General features: G+C 47.2%; 1 protein-coding gene across 1 annotated transcript in view; it reads left to right on the top strand.

The window, feature by feature from the left end:
* Window positions 1-26,657, top strand: part of LOC142297230 (uncharacterized) — an 87,277-nt gene that overhangs the window by 14,694 nt on the left and 45,926 nt on the right. The window contains exons 3-8 of the mRNA XM_075341488.1: window positions 7,703-7,833; window positions 8,891-9,091; window positions 14,847-14,968; window positions 22,550-22,778; window positions 22,885-23,084; window positions 25,565-25,720. Coding sequence (XP_075197603.1) covers window positions 7,703-7,833; window positions 8,891-9,091; window positions 14,847-14,968; window positions 22,550-22,778; window positions 22,885-23,084; window positions 25,565-25,720 — 1,039 coding nt within the window. The remainder of the gene's footprint in view (window positions 1-7,702; window positions 7,834-8,890; window positions 9,092-14,846; window positions 14,969-22,549; window positions 22,779-22,884; window positions 23,085-25,564; window positions 25,721-26,657) is intronic.

Here is a 26,657-nt window from a genome sequence, read left to right as displayed (position 1 = left end):
CAACCCTCAGCTGTCTGCTGTACCTTGGCTGATTATGAACAATACAGGGGATCGCACACTTTTTTTTTATTTTACTTATTTTAAAAAAAAATAAATCACGTGAGGTCCCCCCATTTTTCTAAAACCAGCCAAGGTGCAGCAGGCAACTGGGAGCTAATATTATTAGAGTGGGAAGGAACATCGTTATTTGGCCCTTTCAAGCCTAACAATAGCAGCCCACAGCCGCCACAGGAGTGGCGCATCCATAAGATCCGCCAATTCTGGCGCTGGACCAAGCTTTTCCCTTTTTACTGGTGCAGTAGCAATTGGGGTAATGAGTTCATGGCAGCCCACAGAAGCCACTAAATCCTAGATTAGTGATGGCAGTCGTCTATGAGACCCAGCCCCCATCACTAATCTGTAAGTGAAAGTAAATAAACACATACACCCCCAAAATCCTTTATTTTTAATAAAATACAAAAAACACACTCTTTTACCACTTTATTAACCAATAAACACCCCTGCAGGTCCGAAGTAATCCACATGAGGTCATACGTCAATTCAGGTCTGCTACATCCCTGTCCTGTCACAGCAGCACCGTAGAGCATGACTGCCCGTTGACATCAGAAAGAGACAGAGCAGTGCAATAAGAATTAACTCGGGTGAACCTCTGACGTCAGTTCCGTGACATAGGCAGTAGTGCGGGGCCTGCAGCTGTGACATCAGAGGTTCACCCGAGTTCATTCTCCTCACGCGGCTCTGTCTCTGTGTTGCGGCCTGATTTTTGGTCACAGGTGAAAGACTCCAGCTATGACTGAAAATCACCTGATTGACGGCACCACTGATCGTGCTGCTCACTTCAGTCACTCGGGTGATTTGCTGTCACAGGTTGAGGACTCCAGCTGTGGCAGCGGCTAACCTGAGTGACGTCACCGCTGACAGCGTGACTCACTTCAGTTCCTGCATGAAGCTCCTTGCGAACAGTCTTGTTCTATGGTGCTTGCTGTGAGTGTCAGATGTAGCAGTGCTGGAAGCGTTGTGGGACCTCGTGTGGATTACGTCGAAGCTGGAGGGTGTTTGGAGGGTTAATAAAGTGGTGAAAGAAGGGGGCTTTTGTCTTTTATTTCAAATAAAGGATTTTTCAATGTTCATGTTTATTTACTTTCACTTACAGTTTGGGATGAGGGGGTTTCTCATAGATGCCTGCTATCACTAAGCTAGGACTTAGTGGCTGCTGTGGACTGCCCTTAGCGCCTTATTACCCTAATTGCCACCGCACCAGGGCAAACGGGATGAGCCAGGTAAAGTCCCGGGACTGATGCATCTAATGGATGCAGCAATTCCGGGCGACTGCTGGCTGATATTTTTAGACTGGGGGGGCTCCCAATTATGTGGGTCTCCCCAGTCTGAGAATACCAACCCCCAGCTGTGAGGCTTTCTTCTCGGCTGGGTATCAATATTGGAGGGAACCGCGCGCCGTTTTTTTAAATTATTTATTTATTTTTTTATTGTATGATAGACCCGCCCACCGGCGGCTGTGAATGGTTGCAATCTGAGAGCTGTCACTCAGCGTGGGGGCATGTTTGACTGCAATCAATGATAGGCGCCAGTGGACGGGGGAAGCAGTGAATATGAGATGAGCCTAATGAGCGGGTGAAGTGAATATGAGATGAGCCAAATGAGCGGCCGGCACTTTCAGAAGCAGGAGAGGCCGTGGGAGCAGTGTGGCAGCCACACTGCGTCGGTGATCGGTGAGTATGAAACGGAGAGAGGTAGAGAGCGAGCAAGAGAGAAAAAGAATGGAAAAAAGTTGGTGACCTGCGTTTTTGTTGACAAAAATGCATCCAAAAGGTAGTGCAAATGCACAGATAAACATTTTGGTTGCGGTTTTTTTCAAACCTCATTCATTTCAATGGGTGGAAAATGTTTACAAAACGCAATGAAGAAGTGACATGCTGCTTTTCTTTAGGTAACGATTTTGACAAATATTTGTCAAACAAAACGCTGCCGAAAAAAAGCAACGTGCGCATGGAATTTTTGATTTGATTTTGAAGCAATCGCATGCATTTTGTCAATGACAGTGCAGTTTAAAATGCAACCAAAACGCAAGAAAATATGCAACGTCCACACATGGCCTTAAACACACTTACTGAAATTAATTTAATACTTCATACAATTGCCTTTGTTAATGATGACAGCTTCATGATGCCTCATGTCTGGAGAAACTAGTTGTCATGATGTGAATGCAGGATAGCGAGAGACAGGGGGCTCCTATACTGTCCCTAACGCTAGGGGACCCTAGGCTATCCCTAACCTCAGGGTTACCCCTAATAGTGTAGATGCCTGAGTACCATGCCTGGCTATTCTCCTGACCAAAACTAATATTTCCCCCTCAGGGAAGGAAAGGGGAGGGAGTGTATTGGGCAAGATAGATAAAGAGAGACAGGGGAAGAAACAAAACTCAGACATACTGCAAACAGGAACAAACAGTAAGAGACTAAAGCGGGCTTTACACGCTACGAGATTGCTACAGCGATCTCGTTGGGGTCACGGATTTTGTGACGCACATCCGGCCGCTGTAGCGATGCCGTTGCGTGTGACACCTATGAGTGATTTTGCATCGTCGCAAAAACGTGCAAAATCGCTCATCGGTGACATGGGGTTCCATTCTCAAATATCGTTACTGCAGCAGTTGTTCCTCGTTCCTGCGGCAGCACACATCGCTCCGTGTGACACCGCAGGAACGAGGAAGCTCTCCTTACCTGCCTCCCGGCCACAATGCGGAAGGAAGGAGGTGGGTGGGATGTTCGTCCCGCTCATCTCCGCCACTCCGCTTCTATTGGGCGACGGTTCAGTGACGCTGCAGTGACGTTGCTGTGACGCTGAACGAACCGCCCCCTTAGAAAGGAGGCGGTTCGCCGGTCACAGCGACGTCGCAGGGAAGGTAAGTAGTGTGACGGGTCCGGGCGATGTTGTGCGACACGGGCAGCGATTTGCCCGTGTCGCACAACAGATGGGGGCGGGTACGCACGATGGCGATATCGGTACCGATATCGCAGTGTGTAAAGCGGCCTTTAGGCCGGTTTCACATTTGCGTTGTTTTGACGCAAATGGAATCCGTTACTAATGTAGTACAGTTCATTTATTTACAGTGTAAGCGCGACACAGTGGTCATTTTGCCTTGCCCCACCATACACCATGCGTGCCTGACTACCTCCACCTCCCTCTGGTGACCTTCCTGCTACCATTTATCCGTCCTGCTCCTCTGCTATGCCTTGGCATTGAGCTTACTATCCTGTAGTTTTGGAGCTTTTCGGTTCCAACTCCGTTCAATATAGGTTTGTACTTATTTGCTGATTTCCTATGCCCTCTAGCATTGGGCTCATATATATATTTTTTTGTGCCACAGTGCTTTACCACTTGCCATTTTTTGGTACACATGCTCTGATGCTTATTGCCGTCATTGTGACACTATATTTACCTATTGGCTTCCTTAGGGCATCTGCCCATGCTGTGGCTATATGTGCATTTACCATTTACTGCTACCTATATACTATGCTCTTTGTCGGCTCCATGACTGAGGATTGTTCACCTCACTAATGCAGGCTTTTTTTACTCCATGATATTACCAGAGGGCCCTAATGTTATATATTTGATACTGCACAATTTGTTGTGTTTTATACTATTTATACTGTGGGATCTTTTTGCACGTATATTGGTATTTTGGTGTAACATTTTGGGCTTGGCTCCGCCAAGTGGATGTCTTTTGTTTTCATGTTAGTTTTAAATGTTTTTAACATGTCATTTTTTGTGTACTCAATAAAGGTGTCTTTTGCTAATTGTATTTATCTAGTGTGCCCCTGATTCCGTGTGCAGAATCTTTTTCTCTTTTGTACACGCTTCTTCCCCTCTGCACCAGGCTGCACCTCCCCTCGATATAGTTTTCATTGAAGTGGTGCGCTCCGCTTTTCTCGTCTCTCCCCCCAGTTCCAAGCTTCACTGTTTGTATGGTATTTTTGGAGTGATATTCAATTCCTTTTGGCTTTGAAACATGGTGTCTATTATGCCATTCAAAAAGTTAAAATGTGGTCGGATCTGGCCAGATTATATTCTGCCAATATTTCACAGGCTTGTCTAAATGTTGTTGAGAAAACGGTAAACACTCCTTAACATGCTTTTTGTTCAGGATTGGAGTCTTGCATGGTGAGCATGCATACTGGCCATGCAGGTTGAGTGCATTACTTATTGTTTTTCTTTAGCTCTCCACAGGTAATCATTGGTTCCTCGACAACTGTTCTGATAATTATTTATATATATAAGCACCTGGTATGGCTGGTTTTAAGGTGAAATGATGTTCTTTCCACTTCCGGATTTTGTCCCCAGCAATGCTCACTGGAACCTTCTGTAGCTTAGAAATTCTTCTGTAACCAATGCCATCAGTTTTGTTTTTCTAAAATAAGGTTGTGAAGGTCTTGAGTCAGCTCACTGGTTTTACCCATCATGAGATGTTTCTTGTGTGGCACCTTTGAAATTAAACACTTTTTAAAGGCTATCAGTTGAACCAGCAGATATTAGTCTTCACTAAGTGGCAGGATTGCTTTCTAATTACTGACAGATTTCCGCTGGTGTCATGAGTCTCCATGACTTTTTGCACCTCTTTCTTCATGAGTTCAATACTTTTTCCCTGTGTCATTTCTCATTATTACACATAACTTAGTTTCTGGACATCTATGGTTTGATTTCTTTAGCTGTTTGCATTGTATGGGTTGTTACCGACATATGGAAAGAAATTCATGTCAATGGTACCTTTAGATATACAGTATATTTACTTAGAAAATTGGTGATGTGTTTAATATTTATTTCACGTGCTGTAAATAAGAAGTTGTGTGACGCCCTGGACTAGCCAGGTCGTCAAAGGTAGGTCCTTGCACAAACACCTCCCCCCTTAATAAGGTGACATCAGCCAAACTACAAAAACCTTGTCACCTCCCTCCGGGTTTGATGTTCACACCAGGGGGCGGAGCCAGGCGGTGGGCTCCACCCACCGAGGAGTTCACAGGCCCGGAGGCAGGAAAAACAGTAGTCTTGTCTAGTCGAGTGGAGTGGAGTGAAGTTCAAGGGCAGACCGGTGACCAGGTCTGCCATAGTCTACAACAAGTGTCTGGGTTGGAGCCCAGTCACCTCTGGCAAGGAGGCAGATGGTAGTAGCCGCCTGCAGGAGCTAGGATTACAGCCGGTGGAACCGTAGGGGCCGGGGACGGGCGGTGGCCCACCGGTACCGAACCGTGAAACCGATTGGAAACCGGAGCACCAGGAGGGATACTCAGACCCAGTACGAGGCCCAGAAACAACTGTGCTGAGTCAAATCAACTGATTGAGGACTGGACTTTAGGCCCTTTCCCACCTAAGACTCGACTGAAGACAACAGCCCAACCATTAGGGTAGAAAGCCACCAGCCAGGCATAGAGACCCGACGGGCCAGCGTCTGCGAGCAAAAAGGACTCCCCCGGCACACACCAGGCTGGGAAGCGGACTACCGTTGCTCAGGCATAGGAATCGTAATTTCTACACAAGTGAGGTGCAGGAGAAAGGCGGAAACCACCAACCTGAAAAGGGGAAAAGCGCAGCCGGCTGCGGGCACCGTTCACCATCTTGTTTGGTTTACCAGAGACTCCAGCGTGTTTGTAATAGTGAGTACAACAGTGCCTTCGGGCCGCACACCGTGCCGCACCGCACTGACACGCCAGCACCATCCATCCCCCCCGCCTCAGCACCTCCCTCGGGCCCCCGGGACCATCCTTCCCCTTACCCACGGAGGGGTCAACACCAAGCTGCACAACACCGTCCTCGGGAGCCTAGTCAACGGCAGCGGTGGTGTCCATCCATTCACCACAACCCGTGGGTGGCGTCATGAACTCAAATCCCCTACAAACAACCGCGGCTCCGGCCGTGGACCTCCCCACCGAAGTCCCTACGTGTAGTGCCAACCCCCTTTCAGAGCGACGTGACCCCCGGGTCCGTGAGGAGCTCCAGCTACCCACCGACGAGCACGGATCCGAGCGGCTCAGTAGCCGTCCGAGCCCCGGGGCGGTACACATCGACTCTTCTGACGTCACAAACAGGATTGAACCCATCTGTGGCGCCCTGGACAAGCCAGAGGCCACAGAGAACAACACCTACACACCCCACACTCCCGGTCAGGCACACCGAAGTCAGACAAAAACCCTTGTTGCCTTCCTCCAGGGGCTGATGTCCACACCAGGGGGTGGGCCAGGCGGTTGGCCCCGCCCACCGAAGAGTTCACAGTCCTGGAGGCGGGAAAAGTAGACAGAGGAGATCAGATCAGTTTGGAGAGTGAGAGTGGAAAGAAGTAAAGTGGCAGTTGAGCAGACTGAAGTTGGTCCGGGTGTGTGGCCCAGACAGATCAGCAAGGTTGGCAGACGGTGGTGACCGTCTGCAGGAGTGGCCTATCGGAGTTTACCGTAAGGACCGTGGACGGGCGGTGGCCCGGCGGTACCGGACCGGTACACAAAGAGAAGTCAGCACCATCTGGCAGGGGCTTGCGGACCCCGGCAAGGCTAGGAGTCGCCGTGAATTTGCTAAATCCGTTAGCGAAGGGAACCTCCTGGGTTTCCCAGCAGCCAAGTCCCGACAGAAGGCAACAGTCCAACCAAGAGAGGGAAACACAGTCACCGCCAAGGCTAAAGTTCCCAGGGCCAGAGCCTACGGGCAAAAGGGGCTCCTCCAGCCCATATCCAAGCTGGGGAGCGGGTTACCGGTGGGAACCCATTGGAACCGTTGACAGTACACAGGTGCAGGGAAAGGCAGTCACCATCAACCTGCCGGGAGAAACAACACCGCAGCCGTCTGTGGGACCCGTCCATCCAGCCGTGTGTTTTACCGAGAACTGTGTCCTCATCATTGGCTGAGTGAGTACCACCGTGTCGTGTGGCACAGCGCTGCCCCTGCGACCCTGTACCTCGCCAGGCCCCGCAACCCGCCTGCCATCCATCCCTACCCCATCACCGGGCCCCGGGACAACCAACCCCCCTACCCACGGAGGGGAGAAATAACATCCAGGCTGCTCCCTGTCATCGCTCCCGGGATCCCCGTCCAGAGCAGCGGTGGTGTCACCAATATCACCACAACCGTGGGTGGCGTCACGGACAATAACCAAATCCCCACAATCAATCCCACCCTTTTCACTCACGGGCGAGGAACGCCGCTCGAGTCCCAGGGATCCGGGCCACCGCTTGAGCCACCACCGAGCAGCGGCAGCAGCAGCCGGACCCGAGCAGTGGGAGAGCGCAGCGTCCCCTCCCCCGCCCGCGACACATCCACTTACCCATGGAAGTGCGCCTTCCAGTTCTTGTCAGCGGCGTCCCGCTGGCAAATCTCAGAATCCGCCAGTCAGTATACAGTAGTATCACAGCAGCCATAGGGCAGTGCCTGTCAGATCCAAAATTATGTAAGATATTATTGACTAAGGATGGAAAGACACTGCCTGCCTCCACGGCTTTAATTCAGAATGTGTAATTGTGTAATTTAACTAATCTGCCTTTTACTTTCCCACACTTTTAGGTATTTTTTGATCATTTGATATTAATTGCACCTATCCCTGTGTAAAACAATATGGACCTTAATTAAAGCGAAAAGACAACTTCAGACAGTGTTATTGACCATTCGCATCCATTAGTGCTTTATCTTTATTTTCTATATCAAGATTTCAAGTTAAGTAAAGAAGAAGTAGATGGCACAAATCTGTCAGACTGGGCACATGTTAATGTGGACCGCTTTGCCCTGCTGCTTGACCTGTGGACCTGGGAATGTGCACTATTTGAAAACAAACAGCAGGTACTTCCAATACATTTTTCTTTGTGCATAGGTCTGTAGTGAGACAAGCCCTTTTTGCTAAAAGTTTCAGGTCATAGAAATATTTATGTGGTGGCAGCTTTTCACTTAAGGGGAAACTCTCATGTCCCCATACGCCATTAACCTGCAGATATGGGGTTAGTGTGCAAGTTAATAGGTTTGATAGCTGTGCGACGGCCATAGTAAAAGCATGACTATCCGGGAAAAATTAACTTTATTTCTCCCGACAGCCGGTCCAGCTTCAGTCACCACTCACTACATAGTGAGTGGCGGCTCTAAATATGTCTTGGTACATTGACTGACAGTTGTCTGTTCAGCGTTTGCAGTGTTTCTGTGCTGTCAGTCAGTGTGCCACAGTGTGCTCAATGTACTGTATACTGAGAGCTGACTAGCCATGCTTTCAATGTAGTGGCCATACAGCTTTGGAACACTATTAACCTATAGATTAACCCCATGTAACCCAATATCCGTAGGTTAATAGTGCTTGGAGACATGACCTGTTCTCTTTAATGAGTTATTTCCAACATTGCAAGTTATCACCTGTCTACTTGATAGGTGATAATTTGCTGATTGATTGGGATCACATCACTAGGATCTCAAGAATGGGGCTCTGAAATGCCCCTTAGCATGAATTTCGATGTTTGTGCAGGTGCACCACCTATCGGACTGACATAAGAATGGTAATGTACTCAGCTATTTCTACCAGTCCAGTAGGAGCCATGGTTCCAATGAGGCATTTTAGAGTCCCATTCTTGGGATCAGTGGGATCTCAGAAGTCAGACTCTACTGATCCGTAAGTTATTGCCTATTCTGTGGATTGGTGATAATGTCCAATTTTGGGAATAAGGTTTAACATGGTGTTGCTTGAAGAATGTTAACTTATAGCCCCATTGAACTTTTTTCAGTCATTATTCCTTGTGGGCAGATTGAACTGATCTTTCTGTTTGCAGCTAACATACCGTGTATGCATGCCATGAAATGTAACAAAGGTGCATTTTGTCATTTTATAGCATATGAACACTTTTGTGTATTTTTTTAGCTTGTTGACAGTTACTATGAAGCCTACCAGCATACTCTTGATCCAGAAGAGAAATTTGCCTTGGCACAAGTGATCACTGACATCACGTTTAGGCGCCCACGGTTTGACATTGGCTCCAAATACTTCCTGGAAGCTTATAGGGCTGAATGCCAATGCCTGAGGCTTCACTTGCAGCTTGTCAGAGATGTTTTGAGTAGCCAGGTAAGCAAATAAAAACCATTTTGTGAATGGAAACATTAACACTCTTTAATCCAGCTAAAAAAATAAAAAAATTCTTGAAATACTCTACATCAGTGTGCAAAATTTCAGATAAATTCCAAGGACTGAGTACTTAGGGCAAAACTGTGTTATACTTCTCAAGAAGCTGGGATAGGAAAGTGTGCCTACCTGTAATGTAGGAGAAGCTGGGATAGGAAAGTGTCCCTACCTGTAATGTAGGAGAAGCTGGGATAGGAAAGTGCCCCTGTCCCGCCACAGGGCTATGGGTACTCGGTCCTGGGCGATGTACTACTGGGATGTGTCACTGGGTGGCCGTTACCCAGTTCCGTAACCCTGGGGGTCGCTTTTAAATGGGTTATATACAGGGGAATGTTCAATAAAGTTTGTCGTGACACCACTTGCGGGTCGCGGTTATGGAGATAGAACCGCCGCTGCACAGTCTCTTCACTGGAGATGATGTTGACGGCAGCCTGGATGTTGGGCCCTCCGCAAGTAGGGCCGGGGCCTCAGGGGGGTAGGTGATGGAGTTAGGCACGGAAAGAAGGTAGGCCACACAAGGTGTTGCTGTGTAACTGGTTCTCTTTACTCACAGTGGATGGTAACTGGCACCCAGAGGAAGGCTGGTGTTCACCTCTGGTTCCCTTAGTCCCAGTGCCGGGTTGATGACCTGGTGACTTCTTCTTTCCCCTGCACCCCTCTTAAGTTGGTGGGTCCCCGTGGCTTGGAGTGTCTGGGGGTCCCGTCCTGTTTGTCTCTCAGTCTCTGGTCCGTACGGCAGGCAGTGTGAACCCTGTAGGGTCAGTGCCCCCTGACTTCTAAGGTCAGTGAGGTCCTGGATGGTCCCCTCACTGTGCAGATTTTATCAGGTCTGGCTGGAGCATTTGCCTGAACTGGGGCTCTGTACCCCATCGGTGCTATGATTCCGGGAGTACTTTGCCATACTCCACCGGCAACCACACGCCTGGGCCCTCAGGTCACCGTCACACGCCCGTGTCAGCGCAGTTATATCCGTTCTCTCTCACTTACACTTACTAACTGTCTAACTGTCTGCCCTCTCCCACCTGGTTGTCGTGTAGTGGACCGGATCGGATCCACCCCTGGGTGGCCATCCATTGGTTCCACTCTAGTCTGTCACCAGTCTGTGTATGGGGAAAACTGGGATTTTAATGTGTTTTGCTGTTACCGGCACTGGTCTTCCAAGTCCCTGAGGGTAGGCCCTGCATCTTTGGCAGGACTCAGTACCTTGTAGTGCCCTGATGGGTTCAGGGACGCTACATCCCTACCTGTAATGTAGGGGAAGCTGGGATAGGAAAGTGTCCCTACCTGTAATGTAGGAGAAGCTGGGATAGGAAAGTGTACCTACCTGTAATATAGATCAAACTTGAACGGTTCTCCTTTGAGCAAGAGGACAATAACAAGTCAAGTTTTTCAACTTCATGGAATATGCCCGTAAATACAGTGGCAAACATGCGTTGTGGTTACTGTCAATATAACAGTCACAAAATGAGTAATGGTTTCAGCACTTAGATAAAAAAACAAACACAACTGAATAAACAGAATAATATGTGTAAACTTCTTTGGTTTGGGCTTTCAGAAATTCCCCCTCACACTATCTCACTGCACACTGTCTCACTCTATCCCTCACACTTGACAGTCTCCTTCATGGTTCATTCATTTAAGGTGTGGCCTCCAGTCTTTTTTTAAGACACTGTTCTCCATGGCATTGTGAGTCCTGTAATTCCCCTGGCCTCTTTAAAGAAAATTATTATCAGAAAACAGGCTAAGATTCAAATGAGTTATTTTTTGTTAAATGTACTTTTCTTAATTGTTGACAATTTTTTTTTTCCCATTTCAAAATCTGAATAAAACAAAAGAAGACGAAATCTTGAATTTTCACATTGACCACTAAGGCTTTTTTAGACACATACTTCCTATTGTTTCAGGATATACACATGTATATAGGCACAATGGTCAGACCCTGACCCTATCTTTTGCATTGAATAAGCTGACAGGCTTGTGTAAATGTCACTGTGAAGGGAGGTGGAGCAGGGTCAGGTGTGACAATGTGATTGGTGGATTATTTTTCAGCTCTATATAGAGGAGTTAAGGCCCCGTCACACTAAGCAACATCGCTAGCAACATCGCTGCTAACGAACAACTTTTGTGACGTTGCTAGCGATGTTGCTGTGTGTGACATCCAGCAACAACCTGGCCCCTGCTGTGAGGTCGTTGGTTGTTGCTGAATGTCCTGGGCCATTTTTTAGTTGTTGCTGTCCTGCTGTGAAGCACAGATCGCTGTGTGTGACAGCGAGACAGCAACAACTAAATGTGCAAGCAGCAGGAGCCAGCTTCTGCGGAGGCTGGTAACCACAGTAAACATCGGGTAACCAAGAAGCCCTGTCCTTGGTTACCCGATATTTACCTTTGTTACCAGCCTCCTCCGCTCTCACTGTCGGTGCCGGCTCCTGCTCTGTGCACATGTAGCTGCAGCACACATCGGGTTAATTAACCCGATGTGTGCTGTAACTAGGAGAGCAAGGAGCCAGCGCTCAGTGTGCGCTGCTCCCTGCTCTCTGCACGTGTAGCTCCGTAACGTGGTAACCAAGGTAAATATCGGGTTGGTTACCCGATATTTACCTTAGTTACCAAGCGCAGCATCTTCCACGCGGCGCTGGGGGCTGGTCACTGGTTGCTGGTGAGCTCACCAGCAACTTGTGTAGCGACGCTCCAGCGATCCCTGCCAGGTCAGGTTGCTGGTGGGATCGCTGGAGCGTCGCAGTGTGACATCTCACCAGCAACCTCCTAGCAACTTACCAGCGATCCCTATCGTTGTTGGGATCGCTGGTAAGTTGCTTAGTGTGACTGGACCTTTACCTATATCAGTTATCCTGTCTCTGAAGATAAGGAGCTTGCTGTGAATGATCTTTTAAGGACAGCAAGTGTACGTTTAAAATAGTCCCTGTGGTCAGTATGAAATATGCAAGTTTACTTTTTTAGATCATGATATACGTGTGTGTGTGTGTATATATATATATATATATATATATACACACACACACTCACTCACACACACACACACACACACACACACAAACACACACACACACACACACACGTGGTAAAAATTGTTGTTACCCCTCGTCTAATATTAGAAAAAACAACAATGATCACAGAAATAACTTGAATCTGACAAAGGTAGTAAAAACTAAAAATCTATCAAAATGATCAAATGAAAGTCAGACATTGCTGCTTTTCAGTTTCCACAGGATTTTTAAAAAAATAAAACTCATGAAACAGGACTGGACAGAAATGGTGGTCCTTTAACTTAATATTTTGTTGCACAACTTGTTGAGGCAGTCACTGCAATCAAAGGATTCCTGTACATGTCAATGAGACTTCTGCACCTCTCGACAGGTATTTTGGCCACTCTTCAAGAGCAAACTGCTCCAGTTGTCTCGTGTTTGAAGGTTGCCTTTTCCAGACGGCATGTTTCAGCTCTTTCCAAACATGCTCAATAGGATTTAGGTCAGGGCTCATAGAAGGCCACTTCAGAATAGTCCAATGTTTTCCTCTTAGCCATTCTTGGGTGTTTTTAGCTGTGTGTTTTGGATCATTATCCTGTTACAAGACCCATGATCTGCGACTGAGACCAAGCTTTCTGACACTGGGAAGTACATTTCTCTCTAGAATCCCTTGATAGTCTTAAGATTTAATTGTACTCTGCACATATTCAAGACACCCTGTGCCAAATGTAGCAAAGCAGCCCCAGAACATAACAGAGCCTCTTCCATGTTTCACAGTAGGGACAGTGTCCTTTTCTTGATATGCTTCATTTTTCCGTCTGTGAACATAGAGCTGATGTGCTGATGTTCAATTTTTGTCTCATCTGTCCATAGGACATTTCCCCAAAAGCTTCGTGGCTTGTCAACATGTAGTTTGGAAAATTTCAGTCTGGCTTTTTTATGATTTTTTTTCAACAATGGTGTCCTCCTTGGTCATCTCCCATGAAGTCCATTTTGGCTCAAACAACAACGGATGGTGCAATCTGACACTGATGTTCCTTGAGTTCGAAGTTCACCTTTAATCTATTTAGAAGTTTTTCTGAGCTCTTTTGTTACCATTCATATAATCCATCTCTTTGATTTGCCATTAATTTTCCTCCTGTGGCCACATCCAGAGAGGTTGGCTACAGTCCCATGGATCTTAAACTTCTGAATAATATGTGCAACTGTATTCACAGGAACATTAAACTGGTTGGAAATGGTCTTATAACCCTTTATCTTTAACATGTTTGTCTATAATTTTCTTTCTAATCTCCTGAGACAACTCTTTCCTTTACTTTCTCTGGTCCATGTTGAATGTGGAACACACCAAGTTACCAAACAGCACAGTGAGTATTTGTAGCCCTATATATCGGCCCACTGACTGATTGCAAGGTTGTAGACACGTATGATGCTAATTAGTGGACACACCTTGATTTAACATGTCCCTTTTGTCACATTATTTTCAGTAGTACCATTGTTTCTGTCCAGGCCTGTTTCATGAGTTTTATTTTTTTTTAAATTCTATGGAAGCATGGTTGAAAAACAATGTCTAACTTTCATTTGGTCATTTTCATAGATTTTTTATTATTACTTTTATCAGATTCAAGTTATTTCTGTGACAATTGTGGGGTTTTCTTTCATTAAAGGAGAGGTACCAACAATTTTGAGCACGTGTGTGTATAATATATATATATATGCACATGTGTGTGTGTGTGTGTGTCTGTGTGTGTGTGTGTGTGTGTGTGTGTGTAAAAACACAACAAGTCATGTAAAAACAAGTGAAGAACACCATACAATATAATGGGTACGTGTGGTGACCGTGAAAAAAACAGATGCCACAACACGTACTAGAAAGTTATGAAGGAGGCCTCATAGAGAAATTAACTGAAGCCACAAAAATAATGGTGATCAGAGTATTGTGGGCCAAAATAATATTTTAAATTAATTCTAATTACCATTCCAAATTTTCAGTTCATACATTTTTATGTTAAAATCACAGCAGTAATATTTAAGAGAGGCAGGAGGTTTCCTTCTCTAAGAAACCTTATCCCTGGGAAAGAAATTGTTAAGAAGAATACTGTTTCCAACATATTTTGTAAATTCTGAATTTAAGCACTTATTATTTTTTATTTTTTTTAAAGAAACGGAAATTTCCTACTTCTCTGTCGACATAACACAGATGCTGTGTAGAGACATCACAGTAGCATTTGACCTGGTTCTTATAGATATCTACTACCCCTTCCCCAAATCTATCATGATACATCATGTCCATAATTCATGTGATTAATTACTGCAGATGTCACGTTAATGACGATCATCACTGGAAAAACAGTGGGCACCACTGAAGCGATGGGATAGAATAGGTTTATTATTTTAGTACATTATAGCAATTTTTATCTTTTGTAAATCTTGACAACTCCTTCAATAATGGTCCTGTAATGAATACTAACTAGTAGCTCATCTCATTCCTTTATAATATCTACAGTCTACTTTCGTTGACAATCATATCCTCCTATTCCAAATTTAATGATAGTCTGTCTCAGATTTTACAGTTAACAGTTTATTACCAAACTTATATAATTGTTGTGGGGTTCTATGTTATTTTGTTCCTGTGGCTCATAGCAGGGAGTAAGCAAACTACAAAATGAAATATTAAATTGTGATATTATTTTTTGTAATTATCATCTATGCAGCTGGAAAATCAAAGGGAATTTGTCCAGAAGGTTTGGCATGATAGCCGGAAAGGGGGCGTTTATGACTTTGGTCTTCCACATAATATTGTAACTAAGCCCCTTGTCTCGCTTAACACTAGCTGGTGAGTATGCTTCATGGTTTTCTAATGATCAACTTCAAATTAAGTAATAGGATCGTTTACCTTTTGATTGCAGAGACCAGGACCTTATAGATCAGGACTACGTTCTAATCCCCTTCCGCGAACGTAGTTCTAGGACCTTTAACACTAGAACTACTGAGGTAGTCATTTTGACTACTTTGCACTATGTATTTCTATGTAGGTGTCACGAGTCCAGTAGTTCTAGTATTAATCAATTCTACTATATTTCCATATTTATTTTACTCACATATACAACCCCTGCAAAAATTATGGACTCACCTGGCTTTGAGGATGTTCATTCCAGTAACGGGTACTTTTCAAGACCAAACAGGGGGAAAAAAATGATGGAATCACTTAATTATGAGGAAAAAAATATGGAATCATGAAAAACAAACAAACAAAAGAACACTCCAATACATCACTAGTATTTTGTTGCACCACCTCTGGCTTTTATAACAGCTTGCAGTCTCTGAGGCATGGACTTAATTAGTGGCAAATGGTACTCTGTCAGGGCCGGGAGGACTGGTAGGGCCAGGAGGTGGATCCACTGGACCGAGCACCCCACCCGAGGGCAGGGTACACGGCAGCCGGAGCACTGGCGTGGCAGGAACGGGTATAACCAGGTCACCAGGGTCACGGAGTTCTTTAGGACAGTATAAGAAACAGGCACAGGTACCAGGTAGCAAAGACAAGCAATCTACAGGACACGGCACCAGGGGGCCTGAGCACCTAGCTCATAAGACTATGCTTCAAGACATGTTGATCAGGCCCCGCCCATATGGAAAGGCCAGTCTTATATACCCAGCACAGCCTCATGTCATTTCCTGCTGCAGGTGTGCTGGGCCTATAAGACCAGGAGAGTGGGCGCGGCCCGGTCCTATACAGAAACATGTGGCTAAGACTCAGAGTCAGACTCATAAGACCAGGAGCAGGACACAGGAGAGCACGAGCGGAAGCGGCAGCCATGACCGGTGGACACGTGGACTGAATCAGTGGTTAAGGAGCGGTGCCGGGATGGTGCGACCGGATCAGTGGGTAAGGAGTGGTGCTGGGACACCAGGAGCGTGACAGTACCCCCCCTTTATGCTCCCCCCCCCCTCCATGCAAAGTACCCCCGGGGCACCCCGGGCCGAGTCTCCGGACCATAACCCAGCACAAAGGAACGGAAGGACTGCTGACCCCGTGCCACCTTCTTGACCGCACCACGCTTAGCTGAAGAACCCTTGGCAGTGGTAACAGAAAGAGGAGGCGGACGGGCAGAAGCAGGACGGGAATTGTGGACGTCTCGGACCGGGTATCAGACATTGTCTCATCATCAGAAGTCGGTGGTATCAAAGTCTCAATTGCCAGGGACGGTGGAATGACGCTGGACTGCGTTGTCTCTTCTTCTAGTTCCGGTGGCACCACAGGCACAAGTGACAGGAGCTGTGGTACGGCGCTGGACTGCGTCGTCACCTCTTCTTCCTGCGACATAACAGGTTCAGGTGACAGGGGCCGAGGAACGGGCTGTAGGCAATGGTCATGACACAAGGTCCCCCAGCGAGTAATAGCGCCAGAGCGCCAACTAATGGCAGGGTCATGGATTTGAAGCCAGGGCAGACCCAGCAGGAGCTCAGGAGCCATTCTAGGGATAACATAGAAGGCAATGGTCTCAGTATGCAAAGTGCCAACCTGGAGTCTCGGGTTCAGTGGTATACCGGAGAGGTTCGTATAGCGGTTTACCGTCCACGGAGGCGAACCAGAGGGGCTTGGCAAGCGGGATCACAGGTACCTGGTATCGGTTCACTGCAGACTGGTGTATGAAATTACCCGCTGCCCCAGAATCGATGTGGGCCTCTGCTGTGAACCTGGTCTTCTCCGTCGTCACCAGGACAGTCTGCGTAACTGGAACGGAGGGGATTCCGGTGCCAAGGGTGGCGGTTCCCACCATCCCTTAGACCTGGGGTCTACCTGGTATCTCCGGGCAAGAACGGAGCATATGTGAACCGTCTCCACAATAGAAACACAGGCCCCGGGCGAGCCATTCTGCATGGCATTGCTTGGCTTGGTTCAGTTGGTCAACTTGCATGGGTTCTGGAAACACATCACAGGAAGGCAGGGGCGAGGGAGCGGTAGGCCTCTGCGGGGACAAGGCGTGACGGGGTGGTCGCTTCTTCCGGAATACCTCTTTGGTTCGCTCCTGGAAACGGAGGTCAATCCGGGTGGCTAAGGATATCAAAGCGTCCAAAGTTCATGGAACATCACGGCCGGCTAGTTCGTCTTTGACGCGGCCAGAGAGACCTTCCCAAAAGGCCGCTGTCAAGGCCTCATTGTGCCAGCCCAGCTCAGAGGCGAGCGTGCGGAACTGGATGGCGTATTGGCCGATGGTCAGGGTCCCTTCGCGTAGCCAGAGGAGCGAAGAGGTCACTGCGGTAGTACGTCCGGGTTCATTGAAGGTACTTCGAAAAGCTTGCAGGAATTCCCGGATGTCGGTGGTCATCGGATCCTCATTCTCCCACAGGGGGTTAATCCAGGCTAGAGCTTCGCCTTCCAAGTGTGACATCAGGAACACCACTTTAGCCTGGTCTGAGACGAACAAATGCGGGAGTAACCGGAAGTGCAGGGAGCACTGGTTCAGGAAGCCTTGGCAGGTCTTGGGGTCCCCCGCATAGCGAGGCGGAGCAGCGAGGCAAAGTTGCGAGGCCGTGGAGGAAACTGGTTCGGACCTGGAGACTGGTTGCTGCATGGACTGAGACGAGGCGGCGGTCTGCAACATGTACAACCGGTGGTCCACGGACGTCAGGAACTTCAGCATCCGGTTCAGGGTTTCGCGCTGTTGCGCCAGCTTCTGCCGCAGCTCAGCCAGCTCTGATGTTTGCGCTCCAGCGGGATCCATGGCCTGATCAAACTGTCAGGGCCGGGAGGACTGGTAGGCCCAGGAGGTGGATCCACTGGACCGAGCACCCCACCGGAGGGCAGGGTACACGGCAGCCGGAGCACTGGCGTGGCAGGAATGGGTATAACCAGGTCACCAGGGTCACGGAGTTCTTTAGGACAGTATAAGAAACAGACACAGGTACCAGGTAGCAAAGACAGACAGTCTACAGGACACGGCACCAGGGGGCCTGAGCACCTAGCTCATAAGTTTATGCTTCAAGACACGTTGATCAGGCCCTGCCCATATGGAAAGGCCGGTCTTATATACCCAGCATAGCCTCATGTCATTTCCTGCTGCAGGTGTGCTGGGCCTATAAGACCAGGAGAGTGGGCGCGGCGCGGTCCTATACAGAAACATGTGGGTAAGACTCAGAGTCAGACTCATAAGACCAGGAGCAGGACACAGGAGAGCACGAGCAGGAGCGGCAGCCATGACCGGTGGACACGTGGACTGGATCAGTGGTTAAGGAGCGGTGCCGGGATGGTGCGACCGGATCAGTGGGTAAGGAGTGGTGCTGGGACACCAGGAGCGTGACAGTACCCCCCCTTTATGCTCCCCCCCCTCCATGCAAAGTACCCCCGGGGCACCCCGGGCCGAGTCTCCGGACCATAACCCAGCACAAAGGAACGGAAGGACTGCTGACCCCGTGCCACCTTCTTGACCGCACCACGCTTAGCTGAAGAACCCTTGGCAGTGGCAACAGAAAGAGGAGGCGGACGGGCAGAAGCAGGACGGGAATCGTGGACGTCTCGGACCGGGTATCAGACATTGTCTCATCATCAGGAGTCGGTGGTATCAAAGTCTCAATTGCCAGGGACGGTGGAATGACGCTGGACTGCGTTGTCTCTTCTTCTAGTTCCGGTGGCACCACAGGCACAAGTGACAGGAGCTGTGGTACGGCGCTGGACTGCGTCGTCACCTCTTCTTCTTCCTGCGGCATAACAGGTTCAGGTGACAGGGGCCGAGGAACGGGCTGTAGGCAATGGTCATGACACAAGGTCCCCCAGCGAGTAATAGCGCCAGAGCGCCAACTAATGGGAGGGTCATGGATTTGAAGCCAGGGCAGACCCAGCAGGAGCTCAGGAGCCATTCTAGGGATAACATACAAGGCAATGGTCTCAGTATGCAAAGTGCCAACCTGGAGTCTCGGGTTCAGTGGTATACCGGACAGGTTCGTATAGCGGTTTACCGTCCACGGAGGCGAACCAGAGGGGCTTGGCAAGCAGGATCACAGGTACCTTGTATCGGTTCACTGCAGACTGGTGTATGAAATTACCCGCTGCCCCAGAATCGATGTGGGCCTCTGCTGTGAACCTGGTCTTCTCCGTCGTCACCAGGACAGTCTGCGTAACTGGAACGGAGGGGATTCCGGTGCCAAGGGTGGCGGTTCCCACCATCCCTTAGACCTGGGGTCTACCTGGTATCTCCGGGCAAGAACGGAGCATATGTGAACCGTCTCCACAATAGAAACACAGGCCCCGGGCGAGCCATTCTGCATGGCATTGCTTGGCTTGGTTCAGTTGGTCAACTTGCATGGGTTCTGGAAACACATCACAGGAAGGCAGGGGCGAGGGAGCGGTAGGCCTCTGCGGGGACAAGGCGTGACGGGGTAGTCGCTTCTTCCGGAATACCTCTTTGGTTCGCTCCTGGAAACGGAGGTCAATCCGGGTGGCTAAGGATATCAAAGCGTCCAAAGTTCATGGAACATCACAGCCGGCTAGTTCGTCTTTGACGCGGCCAGAGAGACCTTCCCAAAAGGCCGCTGTCAAGGCCTCATTGTTCCAGCCCAGCTCAGAGGCGAGCGTGCGGAACTGGATGGCGTATTGGCCGACGGTCAGGGTCCCTTCGCGTAGCCAGAGGAGCGAAGAGGTCACTGCGGTAGTACGTCCGGGTTCATTGAAGGTACTTCGAAAAGCTTGCAGGAATTCCCGGATGTCGGTGGTCATCGGATCCTCATTCTCCCACAGGGGGTTAATCCAGGCTAGAGCTTCGCCTTCCAAGTGTGACATCAGGAACGCCACTTTAGCCTGGTCTGAGACGAACAAATGCGGGAGTAACCGGAAGTGCAGGGAGCACTGGTTCAGGAAGCCTCGGCAGGTCTTGGGGTCCCCCGCATAGCGAGGCGGAGCAGCGAGGCAAAGTTGCGAGGCCGTGGAGGAAACTGGTTCGGACCTGGAGACTGGTTGCTGCATGGACTGAGACGAGGCGGCGGTCTGCAACATGTACAACCGGTGGTCCACGGACGTCAGGAACTTCAGCATCCGGTTCAGGGTTTCGCGCTGTTGCGCCAGCTTCTGCCGCAGCTCAGCCAGCTCTGATGTTTGCGCTCCAGCGGGATCCATGGCCTGATCAAACTGTCAGGGCCGGGAGGACTGGTAGGCCCAGGAGGTGGATCCACTGGACCGAGCACCCCACCGGAGGGCAGGGTACACGGCAGCCGGAGCACTGGCGTGGCAGGAATGGGTATAACCAGGTCACCAGGGTCACGGAGTTCTTTAGGACAGTATAAGAAACAGACACAGGTACCAGGTAGCAAAGACAGGCAGTCTACAGGACACGGCACCAGGGGGCCTGAGCACCTAGCTCATAAGTTTATGCTTCAAGACACGTTGATCAGGCCCTGCCCATATGGAAAGGCCGGTCTTATATACCCAGCACAGCCTCATGTCATTTCCTGCTGTAGGTGTGCTGGGCCTATAAGACCAGGAGAGTGGGCGCGGCGCGGTCCTATACAGAAACATGTGGGTAAGACTCAGAGTCAGACTCATAAGACCAGGAGCAGGACACAGGAGAGCACGAGCAGGAGCGGCAGCCATGACCGGTGGACACGTGGACTGGATCAGTGGTTAAGGAGCGGTGCCGGGATGGTGCGACCAGATCAGTGGGTAAGGACTGATGCTGGGACACCGGGAGCATGATATACTCTTTATCAATCTGACTCCAACTTTCTCTGATTGCTGTTGCCAGATCAGCTTTGCAGGTTGGAGCCTTGTTATGGACCATTTTCTTCAACTTCCACCATAGATTTTCAATTGGATTGAGATATTTGCAGGCCATGACATTGACCTTATGTGTCTTCTTTCAAGGAATGTTTTCATAGTTTTTGCTCTATAGCAGGATGCATTATCATCTTGATAAATGATTTCATCATCCCCCAACATCCTTTCAATTGATGGGATAAGAAAAGTGTCCAAAATTTCAATGCAAACTTGGGCATTTATGGAAGATGTAATGACAGCCATCTCCCCAGTGCCTTTACCTGACATGCAGCCCCATATCATGAATGACTGTGGAAATTTACATGTTCTCTTCAGGCAGTCATCTTTTTATTGTTTAGCTTTTCTTTATGTAAATCCCATTTCCTTTAGGCGGTTTCTTACACTTCGGTCATAGACATTGACTCCGGTTTCTTCCCATTCGTTCCTCATTTGTTTTGTTGTGCATTGCCTGTTTTAGAGACATATTGCTTTAAGTTTCCTATCTTGACGCTTTGATGTCTTCCTTGGTCTACCAGTATGTTTCCCTTTAACAACTTTCCCATGTTGTTTGTATTTGGTCCAGATTTTAGACACAACTGACTGTGAACAACCAACATCTTTTTCAACATTGCGTGATGATTTACTCTCTTTTAAGAGTTTCATAATCCTCTCCTTTATTTCAATTGACATTTCTCGTGTTGGAGCCATGATTCATGTCAGTCCACTTGGTGCAACAGCTATCCAAGGTGTGACAATTCCTTTTAGATGCAGACTAACGAGCAGATCTTTTTTGATGCAGGTGTTAGTTTTGGGAATGAAAATTTACAGGGTGATTACATAATTTTTTTTCCTCATAATTGAGTGATTCCATCATTTTTTCCCCCTGTTTGGTCTTGCAAAGTAACTGTTACTGACTAGCACATTATGTTTTCATGATTTTTTTTTTAGTGTTTCTTAAAGCCAGAATGTTGCCATTTGAAATGACTTTAGTTTTGTGCCATGTCTGTGATCAGCTTTTTTTTAAACAAAAGTAAACAACTGAATGAACATCCTCAGAGCCAGTTGATTCCATAATTTTTGCCAGGAGTTGTATATAGCGCCATCATATTCCACAGACATCACCAACATTGTCCTCACTGGGGATCACAATCTAAATTGCTTATCAGTATGTCTTTGGAGTGTGGAAGGAATCCCATGCAAACACGTGGAGAACATACAAACTCTTTACAGATGGCATCCTTGGTGGGATTTGCAACTGCAAGTACAGCACGGCACTCCAAGTCTGTAATGCACTAGTAGGGTCCCACCCCTTATGGTAGCTATAAAGAACAAGGCACTCGGTATTGAAACAGAGGTAATGTTTATTTGCAATCCAATATATGTTTCAGTCAATAACTTAGCCCTTCTTCAGATATGCAGACAGCTTATATAACAGAGAAGCACTACTGGTAAGGAGCATAAACATGGTCTTGAGTGTGATAGAGAAATATTAGACGTAGGAGACATAATAACAAATAAGGGCCGGTTCATAATAGATGACAAGGGAAAGTGAGATTTGAACCCAGGACCCCAGTGCTTCAAGACAACAGTGGTAACCACCGACCCACCATGTTGGCCATGGAATCTCTGTTTTGTTTTTTTCTTCATTTGTTGTCCTTTTATCCACAGCCCGGAATTAAAGAATGTTTACCTGTTTGAATTCCATCCATCTCTGGGACTTGCGTTCCTGATCTCTCGTACTTTGGACCACATTTGTAAAGAGTTTCAGCACCTTTGTAATTCAAAGACACCGAAACAGTCTTATGTTGTAGAGAAAAAGGTCCTTCAGCTTGCACTTACAGAGTGGTTAGCGCCAAAAGATCTTCTGCAATCCTTTACTGCAAACGTGCACAAGGATGTAAGACAAACAACACATCGATTGCATGCATCATCCTCTTATTAAACTTCCGTCGTCATCAATGTCTGAGGTTATTTTTCTCCTTCATTCTTTTTTTCTGCTATAGCTATTTGAAGAGGTGTTAATCGAAGATCCAGTTATGGTTCGAGATATCTGCATGTCAGCATTGAGCTCAGCTGATGAAGATAAAAAGCATGGCAGAGGAAAGCAAATCCATATCCAGGACACATTCAGCAAGATGCTCGAGCTCATCACTCTACGTTACAGAATAATCGAGGCATCATTAGAAACGGCATTTCTTTCCAGGTCAGGCAAATTTAGCTAGGCACCTCAAGGAGACCTTCACTTAATGCAGCCATTATGGGGAGATTTATTCAAGCAATCAAATACAAGGTCACAATAGCTTTCAAAGTGAATATCATATTTTTTCAGAGGGTTTTTATTGAGTTGTATTAAAAGTAAAGGTTAACATTGATCCTCCTGCCAGTGGGTCAAAATGATGTAGCACAGCGAATTAATATCAATATAGTGTAAAATACAAACAAAGAACAGCCATCTTGGATGAGCTTGATGGGTTCTGATTATTCTACCACTTTGTTTCTTTTTACCTTCACCTGGCCCACCATTATTTTCATTTACTGAAGTGATGGTTATCTGATCTTTGCATGTTGTCTGGGACTCTATTGTGCATTGAGCAATTTAGGCTGGTTTCACACTACGTTTATTTAATATCCGTCCATAACGTTTTTTTAGCGGAAAAACGGATCCAGTGCAAATGCGTTTTCACTTCAATGCATTTGCAATGGACTTGCGTCCACCTGCGTTCGCATGCGTTTGCGTGCGTTAGACACAGGATCCGTACTTTTGCGTTATTTTAACATGTTTCAAAAACGCTACTTGTAGCGTTTTTTACCTTTGTCAAAATAACGCATCTCACAGGATCCTTCACATTGCGCCGCGAGCTGCAATGCATTTCAATGAGCGCTGGATCCTGCCTAGCAGAATGCGTTGAGTTGCGTTGTAACAGGATCCTGCTTTTGTACTGAGCATGCCCAGAAAGTACTGAGCATGCCCAGAACCAGTCTCGCGTGATCTGTCTCTCTCTCCTCCTCCCTCCCTCTCTCTATCTCTGTCTTTCCCCCTTCCTCTCCTCCCTCTCTCTCCCACCTGAGAGCTGCGGACACTCGTAACCAAGGTAAATATCGGGTAACCACTTCTCTTAGTTACCCGATGTTTACGTTGGTTACGTGTGCAGGCAGCCCTGCTCCTAGCAGCTGCAGACACTCGTAACCAAGATAAATATCGGGTATCCAAGCCCGATGTTTACCTTGGTTACGAGCGTCTGCAGCTGTCAGAAGCCGGCTCCCAGTCTGGCACGTTTAGTTCCCCTCACTCCCGATCACATGACTCCAATGCCCGCCCCTAAACATCCAGTGACAGGATCCTGCAAAGTAAGACATGCGTTTACATGCGTTTTTTGCTGTAAAAGCAGGATCCGCTTTTGCAGCAAAAAAACGTTCAGGACGCATGTTAAAAAAACGTAGTGTGAAAGCAGCCTTAGATGGTGATATGGTATAGGGCGTACTCCACCCTTCAAAATGTAACTGTTGCATCTTGTAGCAAAATATTTTAGTCGCCCTGTAAAAAGTATGCCGTCTAGTAGAAGCCTGAAGCTAGTGCACTTAGCAGGACAACTTAGTGCGCAGAAATGTGGAAATCAGGGATACATCTAGATGCTGTCATCTTACTTCAGTCACTTTAAAGGGAACCTGTCACGTGCAATTTGCACCAGAAACACGAGTAGTTCTAGGTGCATAATGCTAATCCCTGCCTAACCATCCCTGTATACACTAGCATAGATAAAGGGATCTTTAGAAAAAGTATTTCTAAAGATCCTTCATTATATGCTAATGAGGTCAGGCACTAGTCCCCTGGGCGTTAGTTCCCTTGGTTAGTCGTCCCCCTTAGCATGTAAGCAAGCTTCTGTGGACGTGCTAGCATGCTAATGAATGCACAGCGTCAGAGGCGTGGTCACTCACACCTCTGCTGCCACCGCTGGTTTTCGGCTCAGTGCGCACAATCAGAATATCCTTGGATTTCCAGTCATGCATACTACACCAGTTTGAAGCCGGGACGCATACACCCGGTTTCACAGTACGTGTTGGGCGCATTGGCAGCAGAGAGTGGTGAGATCGACCTTACCTCTGACTCGGCACATTCATTAGCATGTTAGGATGCCCACAGGGGTGTGCATACAATCTAAGGGGGCCAATTAGCCAAGGGAAGTAACGCCCTTGCAACTAGTCACTGGCTTCATTAGCATATTCTAAAGATCTTGATAAATACTTTTTCTAAAGATTCCTTTTATCTATGCTAGTGTATACAGGGACGGTTAGGCAGGGATTAGAAATACGCACCCAGAACTGCTCGTGGTCCTGGGTGCATATTGGACCTGACAAGTTCCCTTTAAGCTATCACTCATAGAGAAGGAGGTGCTAAAGATTGAAATAACCTCAGAAGGCAGAGTTTTGTGAAGTGCTCTGGGTGTCACTAAGCACTCAATGCATCTTTTGCATATTCTGAAAATCTTGGATTTTTCCGGATTCAGGCAACAGATAGTGGATATACTGTAAAAGTACCAATGTATTTATTTTTCTCTGACCTACCTTACCATATATACATGTCTTGCTGATAGACTCCCTTTAAGTATGATGAACAACATAGTCACTTGATTGTCGGTGTGTTTTAAGTATATTCATTGACACAACTCCTTAATTGTATTTTAGGACATATACCCAATTTGCTGAGGAGATGGGATTTAACCAGTTCCACTTATACTTGCGGCCAGTCCAGTTTGAATTTGCATCACATAAGGGTCAAGGAGAGCAGAAGCCTCCTATGTTCATCACATCACTCATTGAGGATGATAGCTGTGTGGACAGGTAGGAAAAGGCGATCATAAATACTATTTCAGCCTTAGCAAATACTTTAAACTATTTCTGGATTAATTACTGTTGTTTTCTTATTAAGATCTTGGCTTGTAGTGATTGACTAGGAACCGTCCTTCCTTACTTCTAGAGGATAAAAATCTCTTTTGGTCATGTGATGTACATTAACTAGATTGCAGAATTGTCAAGGATTTTAATTCTAAGTAACGCTGAGCAAAATCAGTTACAAAATCCAAAATCAAATAAAATGGCAAATCTAAACCTGGATTCATTGCATTATTTCAACCCTTCGATTACCTTAGTAATAATGTGAAAGCACTGACACACAATATCAGTGTGCTGCTCTAAGCACTGTATATTGCTATAACCCGGGTTGTAACTGTATTGGGTGTAGAGGTTACAGGCATGGAGCCTAGGGTGGCCCAAAAAGTCACTTTGGCCCATATGAAAAGAACAGTAGTGATAGATGATAGACCTGTTGGAGAGTTTGCATTGGGGCACATTAACTTCAAGTTATGCCAATGCTGTATCCAGTGTAAACCATCAGTATACTTTCTTTTTTTAGATTAGTCTAGATAGCAACTGAATGAAAATACTCATAGTGAAATATATTTTGTATACAGTATGTAGATCCTTTGACTGTATTCAATTTTTTAGTGACTTCTTAAAGGGAATCTATCAGCAGGTTTTTGCTACTTCATCTGAAAGGAGCATAATGTAGGCAAAGATACTCTGAATCAAATGGTGTATCACTTAGATTACTGTCTGCAGGCATTCAGACACAGTCATAATTTTTACATTTAGCCATGTAGCAGAGCTGAGTGAGCTTTACCCGCCCGCACCAGGCTCTCAATAGAGATTGTAGATTGGCAGTGAAGTGTCAATCAGAGAAGGGGTGGTGTCAGACTACTGTGCGCTTGACATTGTAGTA

Source organism: Anomaloglossus baeobatrachus, chromosome 3, assembly GCF_048569485.1.
Source record: "Anomaloglossus baeobatrachus isolate aAnoBae1 chromosome 3, aAnoBae1.hap1, whole genome shotgun sequence".
NCBI lineage: Eukaryota > Metazoa > Chordata > Amphibia > Anura > Aromobatidae > Anomaloglossus > Anomaloglossus baeobatrachus.
This window is presented reverse-complemented; position numbering and strand designations above follow the sequence as displayed.